The 26359-nt window shown below is 44.4% G+C and overlaps 1 protein-coding gene across 1 annotated transcript in view; it reads right to left on the reverse strand.

Annotated features, from left to right (window-relative positions):
- WRNIP1 (WRN helicase interacting protein 1) overlaps positions 1-26359 on the reverse strand; it is a 158273-nt gene that overhangs the window by 94173 nt on the left and 37741 nt on the right. The window contains exons 2-3 of the mRNA XM_077269771.1: positions 17810-18001; positions 6882-7114 (exon numbers count right to left, since the gene is read on the reverse strand). Coding sequence (XP_077125886.1) covers positions 6882-7114; positions 17810-18001 — 425 coding nt within the window. The remainder of the gene's footprint in view (positions 1-6881; positions 7115-17809; positions 18002-26359) is intronic.

Below are 26359 nucleotides of genomic sequence, written 5' to 3' on the forward strand. Positions count from 1 at the left end.
AAAAAAAAACAAACCGTACATACTCACCATCTGATGTCCGTCAGGTCCTTTGCCGTCTGCTTCCCGCTCTGACTGTCTGCCGGCCGGAAAGTGAGAGCAGATCACAGCGGTGACGTCACCGCTGTGCTGTGCTCTCACTGTACGGCGGCGCTCAGTCAGAGCAGGAAGCAGACGGCAAGGGACCTGACGGACATCAGATGGTGAGTATGTACGTTTTTTTTTTTTTTACTTTTACGCTGGTAACCAGGGTAAACATCGGGTTACTAAGCGCGGCCCTGCGCTTAGTAACCCGATGTTTACCCTGGTTACCAGCGAACCTCGGCATCGTTGGTCGCTGGAGAGCGGTCTGTGTGACAGCTCCCCAGCGACCACACAACGACTTACCAACGATCACGGCCAGGTCGTATCGCAGGTCGTGATCGTTGGTAAATCGTATAGTGAGACGGTACCCTTAGTTGAACACTTGAACAATTAGAGATAACCTCCCTCCACCTTCCCCAAACCTGTGGATAATGGCATGAATGAGAGGTGTGAGCTATAAAAAGGGGGATCTGCCTCTGTTTCCAGTCAGACTCTATGTGACAGTAGCTGAGGCACCATGGCTCCAATTGGAGGAATATAGATTTGACACTCTCAGGATATCAGCTTAAGGGGCCACATCATCGGCTGGAGGAATACAGATCTGCTCCATTGACCATCACTGAACCCTCAAAGATGTTTGGAGAATCCAGGTCACCGGACCACATACCTCACTGTACTCTGTCAGCTTCCTAAGCTTGACACTACCTCCTCTCTGTGGGTGCCAGCCAAACGCAGGGTGCTACTGGTTGGGGTAATAAATGCTGGATGCCCCGAAGTCGCAGTGACACTAATCCCAGCAGGCCAGAGGAAGGGTGAGACTCTGTCATTTGTATCTTATGTACTTGCTGGGACAGTACTATATGTGATTGTCTGTTGGTGGTTCAATAAAGTGCTGCCACACTAAGATACGCTCAACCCTATGTTGTAGTAGTATTCTACCCATAGGGAAGGAGTGCGGGTGTTCAGTGGGATGAGCCCTGGTCCATGTGCGTTTTTTCCAAAGACAGCCAGGGCAGCAGATGAGAGCACCCACTGAACATCATGTCTCCATACCATACTTTTTCACTACCCTCTAACCAGTGAAAAAAGGAAAACAGAAAAGATTACAAAAAAAAGCCTTACCACCCCCCATACACATTAGACTAACGTCAGCTGACCCTGCTGATATCAACAAGCTTAACCAACTGTCTAATGTGCATTGGGGTCTCCAGATTCTCACCGACAGGTGACGATGGGGGTGATATGGATTATCCAATTTTGGACTGTCAATCCTATTGTTCTCGCCAATATAATCTACTGCAAGGAGTCTAGCAGCAGTTCTCTTATAGAGAACACAGGATTGCCCGACAGAGAGCGCACTTATGTGGATGGGAGATTCAAAAGAGAAAGCTGCTGGCTGACTAACTGGCAGAACCATCAATGACTAACCGCTGTCTAAGTAGATTTATGAAGCAGCTGCCTATTGAAAAAATCATTTGATGTATCATGAATTATTAGTTACAGCAACCCTTAATTATTGCTACGGAGATATAATCCTATCAACTAACCACATTCCAATCACACGTATTATTTACTAATAATCTCTGCTTGCTTTGTGTCTCCTCCTGTGAAGATTTTTTTTCTAAGGCTATGTGCACACTTTGCGGGTTTTCCCGTGGATCCGCGGCGATTTTGATGCTGCGGGTCCGCAGCAGTTTCCATAGCGTTTACATTAACATGTAAACCCTATGGAAACCGCAAACCGCTGTGCACATGCTGCAGGAAAAACCGCGCAGAAACGCAGCGGTTTACAACCGGCAGCATGTCACTTCTTTGTGCAGAATCACTGCGATTCTGCACCCATAGAAATGCATTGATCCGCTTACTTCCCGCATGGGGCTGTGCCCACGTTGCGGGAAGTAAGCGGATAATGTGCGGGTGGTACCCGGGGTGGAGGAGAGGAGACTCTCCTCCAGGCACTGGGAACCATATTTGTGTGTAAAAAAAAGAATTAAAATAAAAAATCATGTTATACTCACCTCTCAGCGCTGCACGTGAGCGCGGCCGATCGTGCTGGACGTACTATTCCGTCCTTGGGAAGTAGGGCCCACCCCACATGGACGGAATAGTACGTCCAATGACAGAAAGGGGTTAAGTGTTCCCTTTATTTTTTTTGAGCAGTGTATATAATAAATTGAGTCCAGTAGTTCAATGCAGGATGTACTGTAAACTTTTCCAAATTCTTATGGAAAAATTATGAATGTCCTATAAATGTCTGTTCTGTTCTTGATCTAAGGATCTTGGCTTTTAGTTGAGATGAATCTGTGTTGCACTTTATGAACATGCTCCATAGTGAGACAGTGCTGTGGAGTCGAGTCATGAAGTAATGGAAATTGAGGAGTCGGAGGTTAAGCTTACTGACTTCCACAGCCCTGAGACACCTTAAGCAGGTATCAAATATCACATACGGTACTTTAATCATGAGAAAACACTCCTCATCACCTAGGGAATAACTTAAGTCAAAGGGGAATAAAACCAAGGTGTTCAAAGCTTATCTAATTTTTGAGGACAATGTACACTGCTTAAAGAAATAAAGCCCGCAGACCCCCGGACAGCCCCGCAGACCCCCGGACAGCCCCACAGACCCCGCACAGAGCCCCTCCAATCCCGCACACACAGACACAAAGACCCCACCTGCACACACAGACACACCCACAGTCACCGCCCACACACTTCCCTCCTCCCGGGCCACAGCGTTTCTCTCGCACCCACAACCGCAGCAAAACTGCAGATCTTTTTTACATCTGCGGGTTTGCTGGGGATTGGCCTGACACAATAGAAGTTAATGAGTGCAGAAACGCTGCAGTTCCGCACAAAGAATTGACATGCTACGGGAAAAAAAAGCTGCAAATCCGCACGTTTTTTTCCGCAGCATGTGCATAGCGGTTTTTGTTTTCCATAGGTTTACATGGTATTGTGCACCGCATGAAAAACAGGGCCAAATCCAATGCGGATCCGCAGCCAAATTCGCAACGTGTGCACATACTCTTAGAGTGAACAGATCCTACGTAGTTATGTATCATACACATATACTGCAGGTGTAGGCAGGCATAGGATGAATGAAAATGCAGAATGGATTTGAATAAGGGTCTCTAGGCCCAGACACACCACACAGAGTGGAATTATTTTTAGCACAGTGGAATGACAACTCCTAAGAACAGAATCTGTACTCTGGGACTAGGGATGAGTGAACCGAACCTGGAGAAGTTAACTGGGCCCAGAGACCTTTGTTGAAATCCATTCTGCATTTTCTTTGCTGCCTGTGTTGTGCTCTACTGTATTTCAATGGAGCCCATGGAAGTCAAGGACTATCACCAGGTGGCTCATTATTTCCAGGTGTACAATGATTGTTTAATAAACTGAAGTTATGGTTGTTATTAGACCTCCTTAATAAACTGTTCTTAATAAACTTGAGGGTAATTTTCAGTGTGGGCAATTTTCGCTGACATTCTTCTGTGCTGCAGAGCATCTCACCTATAATTCTATATTGTTCTCATGCCATTTGCAGCTATAACAGCTTTCTATCTTCTAGTAAGGTTTTCTTCAAGATTTAGGAGTAAGTCTGTGAGAATTTTTGCACAGCAGAAAGCGAAGAGACACCATCTGCGCTACAAACAAGGCATGTTACTTGTGCTTCAAATTGTGTGCTATGTGGCAAATAGACAACTATGTTAACAGGCTAAAATGATTGATATGCTAAGCACTGGCACATGCAAAGAGACGGAAGAAATTCAAAGGGCTGAGGAAATCCCTTCTTGTACACACAGTAATGTGATAGGTTTGCATTCAATAACATTCTGTGCTTCCGAAGTTTCCACATGCACTTGCTTCCCTTATTGAAATTGATGCTTGGAAGCGAGGAAAAACAATCAGTCAGTATTACATAGGACTTGTCATACCTGCAGAGGGACCAGGTAGACAGATTGTAGAAGATCAGGCAGAAAACTCAAAAAAAAAAAAGAAAGAAAGGAAATTGGTGGAAAATATAAGTGTTGATGAGACCATTGCATATACAAATAATTCCCTAAGATCGCATTCACATGATAGAGCTGTGAGAGTTTTTCCCATTTTGTCATATTAGTTTTGCTTTAGTATTTATTCCAACAGTGTTGGAAACTGGGAGAACGCACAGTTTGCCTTAGAATCTTATACATGAATGTATTCCTAAAAGGTTTCTTTAATAAAGTGCAATTGGCATAATAGAAAAACACATGTAAAAATTGTTATTTGTATGTTATTTTATGTTTTATAGTTACATACAGTACAATACAATATTGGATTGGCAGCATACGTTTTTCGTACAGAAAATGTAAAAAGAAAAAATATCTGCATTTCTACTACTGTTTTAAATGCAGATTTTCTTGTGAATTATGCTGAAAACTCAGCACTAATTTCATCCCTTCTTCTTAAAAAGTGTTGAAATTCACAACAAATTTCCTAAGAAATGAGCATGTTTTTCATTATATAAAATTTTGCATGCTTGCCTTTGTCTGTAAAGTCTCAATCACTTGCCTTGTACAGATATGCTGCAGATTTTCACCTAAATTCCTTAAAGGGGTTCTTGGGTCCTTTGCTGAAACTCCGCATTAACTCTGTGTTACTCTATGTGACTGTAGCCCTCTAAATCCTCACAGCCTAAACACCGCACAGGAGGTCACGTGACTGCAATTTGCATACATGCAATCACGTGCTGTCGAGACATACTCTGCCTCACTTATGTGAACGTGTGGGCATACCCTAACTCCAAACCAACAAAAAAAGGGCTCACCAGAAGATCAACTTTTAAAGTGTCCCAGCCAGAGTCCGGACCTGAATCAAATTAAAAATCTGTGGGTGACCTGAAAAGGGCACTATTCATAGGTGATGCCCTCATAATCGGACAGATTTGGAGCGCTACTGCAAGGAAAAGTGGGCTAATATTGCAATTATCGATGTGCCATGCTGATAAATTCCTACCCAAAAACACTGAATGCTGCCATAAATTCAAAGGATACTTCATCAAAGTGTTAGTTTAAGGGTTTGCATATTTGTGCAACCATATTATTTTAATTTTTTTTTCACCAGAACATTTCAGTTTATATTTCAATTGAATTGTAAAAGTATAGGCACGATTTAGGCTATGTGCACACGTTGCGGTTTTTACCGCGGAACCGCAGAGTTTCTGCAGCTGCGGGTCCGCAGCAGTTTCCATTGCGTTTACAGTTACATGTAAACCTATGGAAACCGCAATCCGCTGTGCACATGCTGTGGGAAAAACCGCGCAGAAACGCAGCGGTTTACAACCCGCAGCATGTCACTTCTTTGTGCAGAATCGCGGCGATTCTGCACACATAGGAATGCATTGATCATGTGCAGATGATACCCGGGGTGGAGGAGAGGAGACTCTCCTCCAGGCCCTGGGAACCATATTTGTGTAAAAAAAAAAAAAGAAATAAAATAAAAAATAATGATATACTCACCTCTCAGCGCTGCACGCGGCCGTCCGGTCGCAGAGTTGCTGTGTGAGCAGGGCCTGCGATGATGTCGCGGTCACATGACCGTGACGTCACGAAGGCCCTTCCCGCACAGCATCTTTGGAACCGGACCGCCACAGGCAGCGCCGAGGAGATCGGGACGTCAGAGTGTGAGTATATAACCATTTTTTAATTATTTTTAACATTACTATTGATGCTGCATATTGCTGCATATGCAGCATCAATAGTAGGAGTAAACCCGCAGCGGAAACCGCAAGACAAACCGCGATAAATTTGCAGGAATAACCGCAGCGGTTACTGCAGCGGTTTTGCCCTGCAGATTTATCAAATCCGCTGCGGGAGAACCCGCAGAGGACCCTCCCTATGTGTGCACATAGCCTTAAGGTGGAAAAAAGTTACGAAATGATTCTTCTTGGTATGATTTATTTTTACATTACAAAAACCTGGCATTTTAACAGGGATCTGTAAAGAGTGTGTGTGTATTTATATATATTTATGGAAGCCAAAAGACTATCAATAACCAGAACTGTCTTCACTATGGGTGGTTGGATCACCATCTAGGCTGTATTGAAATGCATAAATCAACCACACTTTCAATATTGATATGAAATCAAAGAGACAAGGCCATAGGTTTCCGGAATTACTTTGTAATTGACCAAAGGGTTTCATACATATAAAATAACAAACGCAGCTATTGTCACCCATCGTAAGTCCATCGCTGCCTATCTGCTATTGCTTTTTAGGCTGCTACTTCAGGGAAGACCTAATTACAGCACACGTGACCCCTGCAGCCAGTCACTGAGCATGTAGACAGAAAAAGACACTGCTCTGTGTTTGGCTAGAGTGATGATGTGCACTGTAGTCATGAGGCGACTGCAGCAGCCTGTCAACCAAGACTGCAGTAGCACCAGAAAGGAAGCAATGGGACTGCGGCTGGTGAGTATAGCAGCGTTTTATTTTCCAAGTCTACAATCCTACAGGCAGATCTACTTTAATACCAGACACACTTTTTAGTGGTGGTTAATTAAGTATCTTTTAGTAAGTTAACAAACATTCAAAAACTTTCTTGTTCATTTGATTGTGCAGGTTGCAAAACTTTGAGATGAACACATTTTTGAGGCTTATCAATTTATTTAAATAGCAGAAGGGACACTAACATGTGTACACTTTTAGTCTGCTGCAACAAGTTGCTACTCAACATTCCCCCTCCCATTCCACCTCCCCTTTTTGGCCACTTGACAAGACCTATTTTGTGTACCAATGCCTGTCTGTTGCTCTATCACTTACTCTGAGGTATCACTGCTACTTCCCTCAGGCTGTTCGTTCTCCTGCAGAACCTGGATGCCCAAGGAGTGCACAGCTCGCCTTAAGATAATCTCCATCGCTTCCACTGAGAGCTTCTCCAGAACAATAACTCTGCAGCGGCTCAACAACGCATTGTTCACCTGGAAAGAGGGATTTTCTGTCGTTGCTCCAATAAGAGTGATTGTTCCACACTCAACGTGTGGCAAAAAAGTGTCCTGGGTATGGGAGGGAAACAAAAAGAACATCTCAAATATCCTGAGTAAGTACCTACATCTCAACAATCAATCTGCACAGAATAAGTGAGGAAATTGTTGTCAATAGGGTACATATATTTGCAATTTATTTTAGTCAGTGGGATTCTATATTGTTATATATATATATATATATATATATATATATATATATATATATATATATATATATATATATATATATATATCAGTGGTGCTACAGGTTGCACCCATTCCAAGATGGATTAGAATTATGCTAAAATCTGCAGGCTTGACATTACAATCTTAAGTGGCTGAGTGACAGCTTCCATTCTTGTCTTCTAAAGTATCAGATTGTGTATCCACCAGAATACAGGCGCTTCTTTCACCCTATGATAATCTTACACTTTATTTTAGTAAATTTGATAGTGTGTCAAGATCATGCCCTCTGACTGAAGTATACTACTGCAGATGATATTATAATTATTATTGTTACTAATATAATAATATAATGTGTTTTATTTTATTAGCTTTTGTTACATATCCAAGAGGCTGCAACAATTAATATTGTAAAATGGATTTTCATATACATAGATCATTTTCTTTATTAAGATGTGTCACAGTAATATGGATCATACTCCGATCTCCTCAAAACAAAACAATTGCAATAAATATTTTAAATCATCTGTTATTAACGGCTGTAGGTTTATCACGGATTCTGGAGTACAGGTTGACCCAAGTGTAGTATATTAAACTAACCTGCTGGGTTCACATTGCGTCTTTGGCATCCGTTGGACAGACTACGTTACACCGCAGCATAACGCTGTGTAACGCAGTCCGTTAACGCCGCCATTAAGTCCTATGGCGGACGCATCGCTAGCGTACGCCCACAATGGGCGTGTGCTAGCGATGTGCCGTCGTTGAGTGACGGACCCTGGGACGCGGGCTGCAGCGTTTCCGGGTCCGTCACTGCTAGCGCAGATAGAGCATCTGCTAGCTCTATGTGCGCTAGCGCGCTGACATATCGGCACTTGCGTTAACAGCAGCCAGCGCATGTGTTGAACGGGCTGCTGTTAACGCAATGTGAACCCGGCCTAAGGTTGAAAGTTATACAGGGTTATTATCATCCATAGGATGGTTGCTATGCACAGCACATGCCATAAATGTCTGATAGATGTGGGTCTCACCTCTGGAACCCAGATCTATTTTCAGACCAGGGCCCCATCGCATTCTTTACAATATGGAGAGCTGGATGCACATGTGTGACTCTCTCCATACATTCAAAGGGGAGCTCCAAAAACTGCCAAGCCCATGGCCATCTCTCAATTCTGGACAGCGCTTCATGAGGTCAATTTTTCAAGACAAATTCAGGTGCCATCTGACCCTTGTGGCATATCCTGTGCATATGTTATAAATATGGCAAGATCAACCATTAATCTTTATTGTTATTGTTGTTTATTGTTATACTGGCATGTTAACCCCTTAAAGACCACCGATACGCCTTTTAACGGTGGCAGTTAACCCCTTTCTGACCTCGGACGGGATAGTACGTCTGAGGTCAGATACCCCGCTTTGATGCAGGGCTCCGGCGGTGAGCCCGCATCAATTTTGAACAGCTGACATGTGCCCGCAATAGCGGCGGGTGAAATCGCAATTCACCCGCCGCTATTAACTAGTTAAATGCCGCTGTCAAACGCTGACAGCGGCATTTAACCGGCGCTTACGGACGGGAATGAGCACATCGCTGACCCCCGTCACATGATCGGGGGTCAGCGATGCTTCTGTATAGTAACCATAGAGGTCCTTGAGACCTCTATGGTTACTGATCCCCGGTAGCTGTGAGCGCCACCCTGTGGTCGGCGCTCATAGCACACCTGCATTTCTGCTGCATAGCAGCGATCTGATGATCGCTGCTACGGTATGTAGCAGAGCCGATCGCGTTGTGCCAGCTTCTAGCTTCCTAAGGAGGCTACTGAAGCATGGCAAAAGTAAAAAAAAAAAAGTGTAAAAAATGTGAAAAAAAAAATACCGTATATAAAAGTTTAAATCACCCCCTTTCGCCCCATTCAAAATAAATCAATAAAAAAATAAATCAAACATACATATATTTGGTATCGCCGCGTTCAGAATCGCCCGATCTATCAATAAAAAAAAAAGCAATAACCTGATCGCTAAACAGCGTAATGAGAAAAAAATTCAAAACGCCAGAATTACGTTTTTTTGGTCACCGCGACATTGCATTAAAATGCAATAACGGGCGATGAAAAGAAGGTATCTGCACCGAAATGGTATCATTAAAAACGCCAGCTCGGCACGCAAAAAATAAGCCCTCAACCGACTCCAGATCATGAAAAATGGAGACGCTACGGGTATGGGAAATTGGCGCAATTTTCTTTTCTTTTTTAGCAAAGTTTGGAATTTTTTTTTCACCACTTAGATAAAAAATAATCTAGTCATGTTAGGTGTCTATGAACTCGTAAAGACCTGGAGAATCATGATGGCAGATCAGTTTTAGCATTTAGTGAACCTAGCAAAAAAGCCAAACAAAAAACAAGAGTGGGACAGCACTTTTTTTGCAATTTCACCCCACTTGGAATTTTTTTCCCGTTTTCTTGTACATGACATGCTAAAACCAATGATGTCGTTCAAAAGTACAACTTGTTTCGCAAAAAATAAGCCCTCACATGGCCATATTGACGGAAAAATAAAAAAGTTATGGCTCTGGGAAGGAGGGGAGCGAAAAACGAACACGGGAAAAAAGGAAAATCCCAAGGTCATGAAGGGGTTAAGGGTACTTATGCCTCAGCACCGCTTTTTAATGGCGCTGAAAAAGAAGGGTATAGCTCCCCCCAGAGTCGGAATTTCTCCGGGGTCTCGGCTACCGGGGGTAGCTGAGACCCCAGGGAACATGCTTCGGGTCATTTTTTACCAACCCCAGTGTTGCGATCGTCGTTATTAACGGAATAACGATGACTGCAAGAAAAAGAAAAAAGTCTGATTTCCCATTTAATTTCTCTCTCCTCTGATGTGATCGCACATAAGAGGAGAGAGAAATAGGGTCCTCCGATCACCCCCCAGTACCTCCGGTGTCCCTGCAACCCGCCATGAAGTCCCCCGGGCCGCCGGCGTTTTCTCCCAGGAGAAAATGGCGGGCGCATGAGCAGTGTGCTCGCTGAGATCTGATGGCCGGCACCCGGCAACAATAGGAAATTTTTCCTATTCGTTCATTTTGATCACATTTTGATCACAGTGATCAAAATATATAAAAAAAAAAAATAGTAAATCAAACCCCTCCTTATCACCCCTTTAGTTAGTTAACCCCCTTTCTGCATGGAACGGAATAGTACGACCCCGGCGGTGAGCCCGCATCAAAGCCGGGACATGTCAGCTGTTTTGAACAACAGACATGTGCCCGTAATAGGGATCCGCTGCGCCTATTAACTAGATAAATGCTGCTGTCAAACTGACAGCGGCATTTAACCCTAGAATGCATGACCATAAAAATCTACACTTTCAGGCCGGCGTCACACTCGGCGTAAGACAATACGGTCCGTATTTTACGGCCGTAATACGGAGAAATGTTCCCAAAATAGTGATCCGTAGGCAGGGTGGGTCAGCGTATTTTGCGCATGGCATCCTCCGTATGTAATCCGTATGGCATCCGTACTGCGATATTTTCTTGCAGGCTTGCAAAACCGACATCTAATGGATTTATGTGCTCAAATGTTCGGTAAAACATATATACAGTATATGTATATATATATATATATATGTCATTGAGACACATATATATATATTCTGTATTTATATTTACTTCAGCGTGATATCTGTGAAAAGCCGGTAATTCAATTGCCGGCTTTTCATTTCCCCTGCACAAACCCGACAGGATATGAGACATGGTTTACATACAGTAAACCATCTCATATCCCCATTTTTTTGCATAATCCACACTACTAATGTTAGTAGTGTGTGTATGCAAAATTTGGGTGCTGTAGCTGCTAAAATAAAGGGTTAAATGGCGGGAAAAATTGGCGTGGGCTCCCGCGCAATTTTCTCCGCCAGAGTGGTAAAGCCAGTGACTGACGGCAGATATTAATAGCCAGGAGAGGGTCCATGGTTATTGGCCCCCCCCGTGGCCACAAACATCTGCCCCCAGCCACCCCAGAAAAGGCACATCTGGAAGATGCGCCTATTCTGGCACTTGGCCACTCTCTTCCCACTCCCTGTAGTGGTGGGATATGCGGTAATGAAGGTTTAATGCCACCTTGCTATTGGAAGGTGACATTAAGCCAGTTTAATAATGGAGAGGCGTCAATTATGACACCTATCCATTATTAATCCAATTGTAGGAAAGGGTTTAAAAACACACACACACGATTACAAAGTAGTTTAATGAAATAAACACAGCGGTTGTTGTAATATTTTATTGCTCTCTCAATCCATTTGCAGACCCTCGCTTGGCAAAATAATAAACGCACTAATAGCCTAGGAAAGGGGCCATGGATATTTGCCCCCCCCCTGGCTACAAATAGAAGCCCACAGCCGCATCTTTTACATGCGCCTTTTCTGGGGCGGCTGTGGGCTTCTATTTGTAGCCAGGGGGGGGGGGGCAAATATCCATGGCCCCTTTCCTAGGCTATGAATATAAGCCCACAGCTGTCTGCGTAGCCTTTCTGGCCTAAAAATATAGGGGGACCCCTAACACTTTTTTGGGGGGGCTCTCCCTATATTTGAGAGCCAGAAAGGCTACGCAGACAGCTGTGGGATTAATATTCATGGCCTGGGAACAGCCATGGGTATTTTAACCCCTTCCCAGGCCAAAAATATTGGCCCACAGCTGTCTGCCTAGCCTTTCTGGCCTAAAAATATAGGGGGACCCTACGCAATTTTTTTTTCGGGCCCCCCTGTAGTTTAGAGCCATAAAGGCTACGCAGACATCTGTGGGCTAATATTCCTAGCCTGGGAACAGCCATGGGTATTTTAACCCCTTCCCAGGCCACAAATATTGGCCCACAGCTGTCTGCTTAACCTTTCTGGCCTAAAGATACAGGAGGACCCTATGTCATTTTTTTTTTGGGGTCCCCCTATATATTTATTTAACCTTTTAATAGGATTAATAATGGATAGGTGTCTTATTGACGCCTCTCCATTATTAACCGGGCTTAATGCCACCTTACAATAGCAAGGTGGTATTAACCCCTCATTACCCCATATCCCACCACTACTTGGGAGTGGGAAGAGAGGTGTTAAGTGCCGGAATTGGCGCATCTCATTTTGACGTTTTCACAGGGTTGGACAAGGAAATGACATCATGTGTTTTTTGTTTTTTTCCCACTGCAGTTCAAGCTTTATTTGTGTCAAAGACACAGACAATCTTCAGGGAAAAACGCATCAAAAACCGCACTAAAAACCGCATCAAAAAACGCACCAAAAACCGCACCTGCGTTTTCTGCCAAGATCTGCGGTTTTTAGTGCAGAAAAATCCGCAGGAAAATCTGCAACGTGTGCACATAGCCTAAGGGCAATATAAGCATACAGTTCCTCTTTTGTTATATTTTTACATGTTTTTTTTTATCTGCCTGAAGCGATACGTTTTCCTTCTAAGTTAGTACTCAAAACTACCTCATCTACAATATCATTTGAAAAAAAATTACAGAAAACATCTCTTGTAGTCACATGTAAACCTAGTACGGGCCTAAAAGGCCCCAGGTATGTCAATATGGGGTATTCCCAAAAAAGAGTTGTTATACTGAAATGCCTGTAACATAAAAATATATGAACAACTGGAAATTACTAACAACTATATACCTGAGGAATACCTAGAGTTTCAGAATTCTAACTAAAGTAATCTTGCAGAAAATGGAAATCAATTAACCTAGCGGGCCTGCGAGGCCCCTGGTATGCGTTCTAGGGCTAACAAGCGCTTCCGGCCATCCGGCCGGAAATGCGCGCACCGGTGACCCCCGTTACATGATTGGGGGTCATCGGCGCATCAGCATGACAACCAGAGGTCTCCTGCAGACCTCTATGGTTGTTGATGCCCGATTGCTATGAGCACCACCCTGTGGTCGGCACTCATAGCAATGCGGTAATTCTACTACATAGGAGTGATCTGAGCATCGCCTCTATGTAGCAGAGGCAATCGATTTATGGCAGCTTCTAGCCTCCCATGGAGGCTATTGAAGCATGCCATAATTTAAAAAAAAAAGTTTTTAAAAATATGAAAAAAATTAAAAAAATAAAGTTTAAATCGCCCCCCTTTCTCCCAATTCAAAATAAAAAACCAAACCTACACATATTTGGTATCGCCGTGTTCAGAATAGCCCGATCAATTAAAAAAAAAAAAAATTAACTTGATCGCTAAACGACGTAGCAAGAAAAAAAAAGTAAAAATGCCAGAATTACGGTTTTTTTGGTCGCCGCAACATTGCATTAAAATGCAATAACGGGTGATCAAAAGAACGTATCTACACAAAAATGGTATCATTAAAAACATCAGCTTGGCACGCAAAAAACAATCCCAGATCACGAAAAATGGAGATGCTACGGGTAACAGAAAATTGTGCAATTATTATTTTTTTTTTTTTTAGCAAAGTTTGGAATATTTTTTCACCACTTACATAAAAAAAAAAGAACAGACATGTTTGGTGTCTATGTACTCGCAATGACCTGGAGAATCATAATGGCAGGTCAGTTTTAGCATTTAGTTAACCTAGCAAAAAAGCCAAACAAAATACAAGTGTGGGATTGCACTTTTTTTTGCAATTTCACCACACTTGGGATTTTTTTTTCCCATTTTCTAGTACACGAAATGGTAAAACCAATGGTGTCGTTCAAAAGTACAACTTGTCCTGCAAAAAATAAGCCCTCTCATGGCCATATGGACGGAAAAAAAAAAGCTATGGCTCTGGGAAGGAGGAAAGCGAAAAAACGAAAACGCAAAACCAAAAAAAGCTCCGGTCATTAAGGGGTTACAAATAATACAATAAAAAAAGGATTTCCATTTTTCTATTAGGGTTAGGGATGGGGCTAGAGTCAGGGTTAGTGTTGTGGTTAGAACTGGGGGGTTCCACTGATTAGGTACAGCAGGGGGTCTCCAAACGCGACATGGCGCCACCATCGATTCCAGCCAATGTTGCATTCAAAAAGTAAAATGGTGCTCCCTCCATTCTGAGCCCTGACGTGCGCCAAAACAGTGGCTTTCCCCCACAAACGGGTTATAAGCATATTCAGGAGAAATTGTACAACAAATTTTCTCGTCCATTTTCTCCTCATACCCTTGTGAAAACAAAAAAAAAATGGTTTCAAAGTAAATTTGTTGTGAAAAAAGTAAAATGTTCATTTTTTCCTTCCACATTGCTTTACTCCTCGTGAAGCACCTGAAGGGTTAATAAACTTCTTGAATGTGGTTTTGTGCACCTTGAGGGGTGCAGTTATTAGAGTGGTGTCACTTTTGTGTATTTTCTGCTATATTGACCCCCCCAAAGTCACTTCAAATGTGAGGTGGTTCCTAAAAAAAATTGTTTTGTAAATTTTGTTGGAAAAATGAGAAATCGCTGGTCAACTTTTAATCTTTATAACATCTTAACAGAAAAAAATATATATGTTTCCAAAATTTTGCTGATGTAAAGTCGACATGTGGGAAATGTTATTTATTAACCATTTTGTGTGGCACCACTCTCTGATTTAAGGGTACAAAAATTAAAACGCTGAAAATTGCAAAATTTTCAACATTTTTGCCAAATTTCCTTCTTTTTTTATAAATAACAGCAAGTTATAGCGAATAAATTTTACCACTAACATGAAATACAATATGTCACGAAAAAACAGTCTCAGAATCAGCGGGATACGTTGAAGCATTTCAGAGTTATAACCTCATAAAGTGACAGTGGTCAGAATTGTAAAAATTGGCTCGGCCACCAAGTACCAAATTGGCTTTGTCACTAAGGGGTTAACTCTTCTGCACTGCTTAGTATATATTAAGTGAGATTTTTTCTTAAAGGGAACCTGACAGCTGATACATGCTATCAAATGAATGGAAATTTCTGATATTTCTGATATTCTTCCTGCAGCCGCTCGCTTCCAGTCTCCGCTAACTATACAGTGAGCACATTGTAAACACTCCCAGACACATTGATTGACAGCCTGCTCTGCAGCGTTTGTGTGCAACATACAACCTGTGAGCAGGTTTTCAGTCAAGGAGCTGAGTGAGTGTTAACAGTGCATTCACAGTCAACATAGTGATAACAGTCATAACCCTTGCACCAACCTGACGACTGAAAGCGAGGGGCTGCAGGGAGACTATAACTTAATTGTCTACCGGTAGCTGCACTTTCTGCAACACAGAGTAACAAGGTTAAAACACTATTTACTTGCTAATTATCACAATATCATTATTTAGAGCTTCCCTTCTAGAGATGTATTTCCATCCACTGTCCCCCTTAATGGGGTTGTCCACTACTAGGGCAATATAAGCCTATACTCACCTCCCGTGCCGATGCCGTTCCTGATGTGCCAGCACTTGCGCTCCAGGGGCTCCAGTGCAGTTGTTGTGACGCCGGCACCCAATCTTCGCTGGCGTCACTGTCTCTGCTTTCGGATAAATCAAACATGAAGCTGAAGTCTGGGCTGCAGCTACAGCCCTAACTTCCTCTACCTGCTCAATTTGATACGAGACGGGGATACTGACACCAGCGCTGATTGGGCGCCGGCGTCACAAAAACAGCATGGGAGCCCCGGAACGAGTGCCGACACCACAGTAACGGCGTTGGCATGGGAGGTGAGTATAAGCTTTATTATTTTATTGGGGCCAAGAAAGGGGTATGAGAAGAAGCTGTCTTAGTAGTAGACAACTTCTTTAAAATAAAACCACTTTTGCAAATAATGCTAACTGCAGTTCCTTTAAAGCTGGTTTAAAGTGAACCTGCCATAACGATTTTGCTAAGTAAACTACGGGCATTGTCATGTTGGCATTGTAACACTAATTAAAATGATACCTGGAGTGAAGAAATCAGTCTTGTGATTCTTGTACCAGTTAGGGTATGTGTCCACGTTCAGGATTGCATCAGGATTTGGTCAGGATTTTACATCAGTATTTGTAAGCCAAAACCAGGAGTGGAACAAGTAGAGGAAAAGTATAACAGAAACATATGCACCACTTCTGCATTTATCACCCACTCCTGGTTTTGGCTTACAAATACTGATGTAAAATCCTGACCAAATCCTGATGCAATCCTGAACGTGGACACATACCCTTAAAAGTATTCAGTTAATGAGATGTTCATGCTCTGGGACGGGACAGTGGGCAGAGTCTTATCTTGGTGCTCTAGGACAGAGAAACCAAGAAGAGACCTACCCACTGGCCCGCCCCAAAGCACAACTACAACTGTTGTTGCAGTTCTCAGCAGCATTATGGCCATAGCCTTAAAGGGAACCTGTCACCCCGTTTTTTGAAGATGAGCTAAAAAAAGCGTTAAATAGGGGCAGAGCTGGGCATTACATTAGTGTCTTTGTGTGCCTTTATTACCCACCTATGCTGCTGAAATACCTTTGTAAAGTCGCCGTTTTCTGCTGTCACTCACGCTGGTCAGGTCCTATGGGCGGGGTGACAGCGCTGTTTCTCCCCCAGATCATGCTCATCATTCCGTTGGTGGCGTAGTGGTGTGCACATGTCCAACAGAGAATATCCACTGCCCAGGAGATGAAAAAGAGCGCGATCTGCGCTATTCAGCCGTTTACCGGTGGGCACGGCCATCTTTCTGTGGCCGCGCGTGCGCAGATGGAGCGCTCTGCTGCCCGGGGCTTCAGGAAAATGGCCACTGCGATCTCCATCTGCGCACGCGCGGAATCCCGCAGCCATTTTTCTGAAGCCCCGGACAGCAGAGCGCTCCATCTGCGCACGCGCGGCCACAGGAAAGATGGCAGCGCCCACCGGTAAACGGCTGAATAGCGCAGATCGCGCTCTTTTTCATCTCCTGGGCAGTGGATATTCTCTGTTGGACATGCGCACACCACTACACCACCAACGGAATGATGAGCCTGATCTGGGGGAGAAACAGCGCTGTCACCACGCCCATAGGACCAGACCAGCGTGAGTGACAGCAGAAAACAGCGACTTTACAAAGGTATTTCAGCAGCATAGGTGGGTAATAAAGGCACACAAAAGACACTAATGTAACGCCCAGCTCTGCCCCTATTTAACGCTATTTTTAGCTCATCTTCAAAAAACGGGGTGACAGGTTCCCTTTAAAGGGGAATAACATATCCAGGGTATAAATCATCAACAAGAGATCGATAGGGAATGACAATCGACATCACAACCAATTGGAGTTATTGCAGGATTAACATGCTGATGGCATATCCAAAGGATTGTCCAAAAATATAAAATAGCAGGTGTTCGACACCTGACACCCCACCTGATCAACTCATATCTTCTCCAGCAGCATTTAGATATAAGCTATGTCTGGAGGGTTGGGGGGACAGTAGGTCCGTACATGGTTTAGTGGCCACTACCAGTACTCTGCAGCAGTCACTAAACAATGGTCTAAGCTGCTGCGTTTCTCCCCACTCATTGCTTATATTTGGCTGCTGTGAAGCAGATATCAGCTAGTCAATTGGGGTGATGACCTGTCCTATAGAAGAGTTATCAATATGTTAGTACCCAACAGTTCCTACAAAGGTCACATTTGCAGAGTGATTTACCTGTTGGGTCTTGTTGAAGCGATGAATTTCATCCACAAAAAGTATAGTTTTTCTCTTGAACAGTTTACGCTCATTTTGGGCTTGTTTAATGACTTCTCGAACGTCACTTGTGCCAGCACTTGTTGCAGACAGCGTTACAAAACGAGTGTTGTTTTTGTTGGTATTCTTGGCAATTATGTGGGCCAATGTTGTCTGAAAGATAAAAACATAGCGTCAACAAATAATAAAATAAAACAAGCTTTGAAAAGATCACATTTAATCAACAGAGAGGATAATCTTTCAGTTATCTCTGTGAGGTTTTTACAGGTGTCTTGGCATGTCTACTGAATTTAGAAATAACATCCCTTACATAAAGGTTAGCAACATTGTTGAAGAAGAAAAAAATAAAATTATACTTCCCGGTAATTCGGTTTCTAGGAACCTACCACGACAGCATAGGAGGTGGTCTCCATGCACTAATGGGGGACAAATGGCACAAAAAGGTTAAAAGCCCCTCCCACCTCCTACTCGCCAGTGACTTATAACAAATACCATGGCACCGGTTACCTTTAAGCTCCCCAGAATTATCCAAGGAACATAGGGAGGGAAATTAGCGCTGTCGTGGAAGGTTCCTAGAAACCGAATTACCGGTAAGTCTAATTCTTGTTTCTCTAGTCACCTTCCACAACAGCATAGGAGGAATACCAACCTATTCTGCACCTGGGGGGAAGGGGGGGTCAGCGGCCTGGAGAACTTTCCGGCTGAAGGCTAGGTTTCTGTTGCACAATAAGTCCAACCTATAGTGTTTGGTAAAGGCATGAATTGATGACAATGTAGCGGCCCTGCAAACCTGCTCGGTAGATGCGCCCGCTCTCTCAGCCCAGGAAGCTGAGGTAAATCTATTGAATGAGCTCTGACACCCTCCGGAGGTGTCATGTTCTGAGCTAGGTATGATTCTGAAATAGCTCTTCTGATCCAGCCTGCGATGGTACTCTTCGCCACCTTCCTGCCTTTATTTTGTCCCAAAGGATTAATAAATAAATTTGGGTCAATTCTCCAAGATTTAGACTGCTCCAAGTAGTATAAAACCGTTCGGCGGACATAGAGTGTATGGAATTCTCTCTCCCCTGCATTTTTTTGATTTTGGCAGAAGGAGGGAAGCACTATTTCCAGTGAGTGGTGAAAATCTGAAACTACTTTAGGTAGGAAGGATGGATCAAGTCGAAGAACTAAGCAGTCATCCTTGATTCTAAAATAAGGCTCCCTTATGGACAGAACTTGTAGTTCTCCCACCCGTCTTGATGTGGTAATGGCTACTAGAAAAGCTGCTTTAAAAGGAAAGGAGCTGAGAGGTACATGAAGACAGTGGTTCAAATGGAGTTTGTTTGAGGACCTTAAGGACGATATTTAAATCCCATGAGGGGATGACAGGCTGTTTCCTGGGACTTTTCTTAAGGGCTGAAACCATGAACCTTTTGATCCAGTGGTGGTTGGCTAAGTCGTGATCAAAGACGGAACTTAGGGCTGAGACTTGAACTTTTAAAGGTACTAGGCCTAGCTCTAGTCCCCTCTGTAAGAAGTCCAAAATTTGAGATATGTTGGGGTGAATGGGGTCTGGCGAATTAGGTATGCACCAAGATGAAAGTTTTTTCCATACTTTGTCGTATATTGCATTGTGACTGGTTTTCTGGACATCTGTAATGTGGCAATTACTTTGTCCGACAGTCCCTTGGCACGTAGTACCTGGGCTTCAGAAGCCAGGCAGCTTATCTCAGTTTCTTGGGATCTGGATGATGTATAGGTCCCCGAGAGAGGAGATCAATGTTTGGAGGTAGCTGGATTGGACCATCCACCTGGAGATTGATTACTAGGTTGAACCAGCTTTGCTTCGGCCACATTGGCGCCACCAGGATGGTTGGAACTCGATCTTCCCTGATCTTTTGAAGGGTATTTGCTAGCATTGGGATTGGAGGGAACGCATACGCTAGTCGAAAGTTCCATTGTTGAGCGAATGCATCTACCCCTTTGAAATTGTCCCTGGGATTCAGGGAGTAGTTCCTGAGCTGTGAAATTTGGTCCAAGGCGAACAGATCGATGTCTGGAAGACGCCATCTGATTATTAGCATGGCAAAGATTTCCCGATTCAGGCTCCATTCTCCTGGATGTATATCCTGTTGGCTCAGAAAATACGCCTGAAGGTTGGAGGACTCCTTCAGATGAACAGCTGTCAGGGTGAGGAGATGTCTTTCGGCCCAGCAAAATATTTTCGGCTTGATATACTCCTTAAACTGTCGAACCTTGTGCTCCCCTGATGTTTGAGGTAAGTTACCGTGGTGACGTTGTCCGAATATACTGGGACATGATGACCCGTAATCATGCTGCTTGCTGCCAGGAAGGTCTTCTCTACCGTCTTCAACTCTGACATTGGACGATCTGGTGGCCATCGACAGACTCCAGAGACCTTGAAAAGGGGTATGTAGCACTACACCCCTGCACCCACTAGCATCCGTAGTTACCGTGATTAGGGGTGACTGAGACCAGACTACCCCCCTCTGTAGATTTTGGGGGTTTAACCACCATGCCATAGACGCCTTTACTCTGCCTGGGGTCTGAACTCTTTTGTTCAGGGAGTTGGGGACCCCATTCCAGTTTTTGAGAATGTGGGCTTGTAAGGTCCTGCAGTGGGCCTGAGCCCAGGGTACCGACTGGATGCATGGAGCCCAAGACGGACATTGCTGCTCGGAGGGTAGGAGATTTCTGTTTCCTGAATTCTGAAATTTTTGTCAGCAGGTTGAAACGATGATCCTCTGGGAAGAAGGACATCCGTCTTTCTGAGTCTAGAATCACTCCTAGAAATCTTATTGATGTGGAAGGTTGGAGCAGGATATCTAGTGTTCTCCACACATGATCCCTGAGGGTTTGAATGGACGGTGCTATGATTAGTAGGTCGTCCAAGTATGGTACAATACAGATGCCCTGCCCCCAAACGTAGGTCACAGCCTCTGCCATAATCGAGAATAGCCTCGGCGCCAAGGAGATGCCGAAGGGGAACACATTGTATTGGTAGTGCTTCACCTGCTGGTTTTGTAGAACCGCAAATCTTACATATTTTCTGTGGCGAGGGTGAATGGGGATATGAAAGTAGGCATCTTTTAGGTCGATTGTTGCCATAACAAAATGGGGTCCTATTAGTGGAATTGCCGATTTTACCGATTCAATCTTGAATTTTCGGTATGTCACATGCAGATTGAGACCCTTCAGGTTTATAATAATGTGTGAATCCCCTGAAGGTTTCTTTACTATAAAGAGTTGGGAATAGTGACCCCCCCCACTCCTGTTTTGGTACTGGGGAGATTACATTCGCACTCTGTAGACTCTGAAGACCTGATATTAAAAGGTTTTGAGCACCAGGGGATGGACGGTTGGTGACTATTAAACCCTGAGGGGGGAAGGACTTTAATTCTATTAGAAGGTCCGCCATGATAATGTTGAGAACCCAATGGCAACTGGAAATCAACCGCCACTGGTGGAGGAACCTTGAGAGTCTCCCCCCCCACAGACACTGAGTCACTGTTTGTCCTGTTGCTATGGTTGGGGACAAGGATGTGCCTGCATCCCCACTTCCACCACCTCCACCTTCCCGTTTTCCCTTTACCTCTGGTTTGAGAGGTCTGAGGTAGTGAGTGACAAAAAAAAACAAAACGCTTTTTCATCGGTTTCTGCTCAGGTAGAGTCTTCTTTTTGTCTGTGGCCTTTTCTAGTATTTTGTCTAGGGCAGGTCCGAAGACCTATTCGCCTTTAAACGGGATGGAGCAAAGCTTAATCTTTGATGTGACATCCCCACTCCACATTTTAAGCCACAGGGCCCTCCTGGCAGAGTTGGACTGGACCATGGATCTGGCAGCTATGCGGACTGACTTGGCCAAGGCATCCGCCAGAAACGCCGTTGCATTTTTCAGTAGCTGAAGGGAGTCTAACAGCTGCCCTCTCGAGGTCCCTTGAGATATATGACTCTCCAGTTGATCCATCCACCGAAAAAGGGATCTAGCAACACATGTGGAGGCAATATTGGTTTTAAGGGAAGAAGTGGAGGTCTCCCAAGACTTTTTCAGGAGGCTCTCCACCTTTCTATCCATCAGATCTTTAAGTTGAGAGTCCTCAAAGGGGAGAGGTCCTCTTGGCTACTTTAGCCACCTGTACATCCACTTTAGGGATCTCCCAACTGACAGATTCTCCTTCTAGGGGGAATCTATGTTTTAGTTTCGAGGGGGTACTCAGGCATTTTGTCGGGAACTTCCACTCCTGAGAAATCATGTTTAAGATGTTCTCATGAACAGGGAATCCTATCTGCCTTTCTGCTTTCAAGCCCCCAAACATTTCGTCCTGGACCGTTTGGGGGACCTGCTCCTCCTCAAAGCCCATAGTATTATGTAATCAGCTAATCAAGTCCTCCATGTATTCTGTGGAGAAAAAAATATTTCCTAGCCTCAGAAGATCTGTGAGATGAAGACTCTTCCCATCTCCCTGAGGCCGAGCTATAAGAGTCCTCAGAATCGGAGTCAGAGGGCTCAAGATGCCTTTTCCTTTTCTTGAGGGGGTGATGGTCCCGGAGAAGGCGGAGGGGGAGGTGTCAGAGTGGCCAAGGAGGATTGAACCTCCTGTTAAACCAGGGCCCGTATCTCCTCTAGTAGTGAGGGGTGTTCAGCCCTAACCACCGTATCAGTACACTCGCAACACAATTTCTTCTCCCATCTAGACGGGAGCTTTTTGAAGCAGAGGGCACACTTAAGCACTTTTCTTTAAGGGGTTTTGTGGGCAGACTCCCTAGAAAAAAGAGAGAGAGAAGTGTCACCAATGGAAGGCTGCTGTAAAAACCCAGACTAGGACACCCCCCCCTTTTCCACAGCACTCACTGAGGCAGGGGGTAGCGATGAGCTCTGCAGACGCAGGGCCATATGCAGAAACACCTTCCATTGTAAAGTGATAACCCTTACCTGGAGGCATTTTCTGGCAGGTTTATATAGGAATAAACCCTGCCATCAGCACAGTTGATCATCCCCCTCCTCCTCCCAGGGTCCAGAGCAGGTTTCCGCTTACTTCAGCATGCTCCGCACGCCTTTTGGGGATCCAGAGGCAACGGAGAGCTGAAACCGCAAATTCATGCGTTCCAAAGTGGAACACAAGGCCCGGAAGTGATACGCGCCCTATGATGACCTCACTTCCGGGACACCGAACAGCGTGTGCAGGAGGTAGACTGGAGGGCTCACGGGAGGTCTCCGGCACAGGTCACGGCCCGCTTTACCTGCAGAAGAGGCGCACGTGGGCCAGGAAGTCCCTGAATCCACCGCAAGCGGGGAGACGGGAGCAGCATTGTGGAGGAAGGTAGAGCCACAACTGCTATTGCCCGGCTTAAATCCTGAAGGTAATACTGTAGTCGCTGGCCACACACCATACCAAATAACCTCTCCATGCCCCATAGGGGACAAGAAACTCCATTGGTGAGTAGGAGGTGGGAGGGGCTTTTAACCTCTTGTACTTCCTGTCCCCTCCTAAGCTGTCGTGGAAGGTGACTAGAGAAAACTTCAATAATATTAAGTGTGTACTGCAGTGGTCCCCAACCTTTCTGGCCTTGAGAGCCACATCCATCCCTGACAGAGGGTCGCGAGCCAAATCCAGCTCTGAGAGATGGAGGCGAGTCATAACCAGCTCTGATAAAGGGTCGCGAGCCACATCCAGCTTTGAGAGAGGGACGCGAGCCACATCCAGCACTGAGAGATGGTCGTGAGCCACATCCAGCACTGAGAGATGGTCGCGAGCCACATCCACCACTGAGAGATGGTCACGATCCACATCCAGCACTGAGAAAGGGTTGTGATTGTGAGCCATATCCAGCTTTGAGAGAGGGTTGCGAGCTACATCCAGCTCTGAGAGGGTCGCGAGTCACATCCAGCTCAGAGAGGGTCTCGAGCCACATCCAGCTGAGAGAGGGTCGCGAGCCACATCCGGCTTCCACACTCCCTCAGATTAGTGGCAACCAAAGCCCCTACTATAATGACAGCCAAAGCTTTTCCACAGAAGCAGTATACCAAGATCCAAGGGTTCCCACAATCTCCTCCTTCAGTATTCTCCCATCAAGCACTCCCACCAAACTGTCGTATCCAACTTTAGGCACCTTCTCTGACCTTTAGTATCATCCTGTCTCCAGCACACCATCTTTAAAATTATCTCCAAACCCTAAGACTAGTATATGTGCATCCAGATCTACTCTTCTGTGCCGGACTACTCACAAAATTCACCATTTTGAGATGCGCTCTTCATAGCTCTTTGCTAGACCTGGAGCTATTGCACCAAGCTAGCAGACAGCCGTGAACCACAACTCATGAGATCGTGAGCCACATGTGGCTCCTGAGCTACAGGTTGGGATCCCTGGTCTACTGTATTAAAAATGAAGCATTAGAAACTGGTCAATTTAAACCACAATAACGCATCAATATGTCAGCAAAGTCCCCATTTTATACAATCAACGTAGTGTCCCCATTCGTGACACAAAAAAAGTGCCAGAAAAGTAGATTTATAAAGGACTAGCAAAATGCTGCAATCACTAGTGCCAGCATATTGTCAGAAGAGGTCAACCATTGCTGGCACCATCATAGTGCACAAAATCATAGCGCCAGAATATTGCCTCCATTAAAAAAGCCCTTTTACGGCCCCTATTACAGTGCCCCAATAACAGCGTCAACAAAGTAATCCTACAGACAGCTAAGCAGTAACATCCCTTTGACGACCAGGTCACAAGCTCTTACATTTCTCTACTTCCCTTCTACCAAAACCGAATGTGACACGCTCTGGCTGCGTATAACCAACGAAGGGAGGAAACTCATTACATTAAAGGGTACATGAGCATGTAGTCAAATCCATGAGCATCATATTTATCAGGGAAGCTAAGCATGTTGGTACACAGCTTTGCGGGAAAAGATTCATCATAACTTGTATTTACATTTGGTGAAAATCAATTTGAAGAACCCGGTCTATTGGTCACTTCAACACTCTGTGGAAACTGGATGGAAGACATGAGAATCGCCTGACTGCTTCCATGGCTTTTCTTTTAATTGTCAGCCTTGTGCAACGCATACATAACATCACGCCATTATGGCTAGTCAAAAGAAGAGGTCATTTTCATGGCTCATGTCCAGCGGCCACAGATTACTGACATGGCCTATGGACTGGATCCTGCGAATCAATTTGCACCAACTCCACTTGTATTTTACTCATTGAAATCCCTTCTCATTCTGGGCCTAGTAGTAACGTGGGTGGTCATATTCATGGATGCACAAATATTTCTGCATGTTCATTTATACAGAGATCATGTTATTTCCTGAATAGTACCACCGACTGGACTGCTAAGCTCAGTTTTAGCGGAGCTTTCAATTAATAAGAAAAAAGTGACAATCTTTTATCCACATTTATATATTGATCATCTCAGCTCTTCTTGCTCTTATACCATGCTGGCTAGAGACTGAACAGACTATCAAAGGTTCCCCTGAAATTAGGCCCATCCCATGGTCTGCCTCAATACATCTGCTCGCACTCCTACTGGTAACTCCCTTGTCTACTCTTTTCTATTTCTGCTACATGATCAAGATACAGCACAACAGAAACTCTATAGTCAAATTCCTATTCCGGTACTGAAAGTGTCCTTGCCAATCTACTTGCCACCAGTGCATGGTTTACCAATAGATTAGAAGCCTTTGAATCTCAATCAGGGTTCACCATATGGTAGTGAGCACCATGGCAAGTATGCTGCATCGACTTACTGCATTGTGTAACCCATCAGATTTTACCCATCAATATAATGCTTTATCATGTTTACGCTTCTTACAAAATATGAAGAGATAATACTGACAATAACCTAGGTACCAATGCTACTTTGAGGGCTTTAGTGTATAAAATCTACAGTATATCAGTTGTGAAATTTAAAGTGGTCATTTAATATTACTGCTGCTGGGTTGACGGCACTTTCCTATATTTTAGCAGTCTTTCATCCAGCAAGAATCCATGAAATTGCAAGTAAAACACGAGATCCACCAGAGTTGCTTTCCAAATGAAAAGAAACTTTCTAAATAGTCTTCAATAAAAAAGGTTTCACTGCTGCTGCAGAGTGTGTGTAAATCCTTAGCTAGCTAAGAGCTTTTGGATAAAATTGCACATTACACAGAGCTCCTCACTGTTGGAGATCTACACTGGAGAGGATAGAAAGTAACTCAGGGAGGGTAGAAAGTAACTCAGTGAGGGGAGAGGAAACAGACTGGAAACAGAGGAAATTACTAAGGCTAGTTTCACACTAGCGTTTAGCTGGGCTGCGGACTTCCTCCGTGAAGCTCCGCCCACTGCCACGCCTCTTCATTCAGCTCCGCCTACGGCGTGCGCACCCTATCTGTAACATTGGGTACGCAGGCCATGCCGCTGTATGCGGATGCCGCCGCGTCTTTTGACGGTGCGGCATCTGCACGAAATTGCAACTTGTTGCGTTCGCCGCAGGTCGTCGCACCACCAAAACGACGCATGGGGTTG

Source organism: Ranitomeya variabilis, chromosome 6 (assembly GCF_051348905.1).
Source record: "Ranitomeya variabilis isolate aRanVar5 chromosome 6, aRanVar5.hap1, whole genome shotgun sequence".
In the NCBI taxonomy this organism is placed as follows: domain Eukaryota; kingdom Metazoa; phylum Chordata; class Amphibia; order Anura; family Dendrobatidae; genus Ranitomeya; species Ranitomeya variabilis.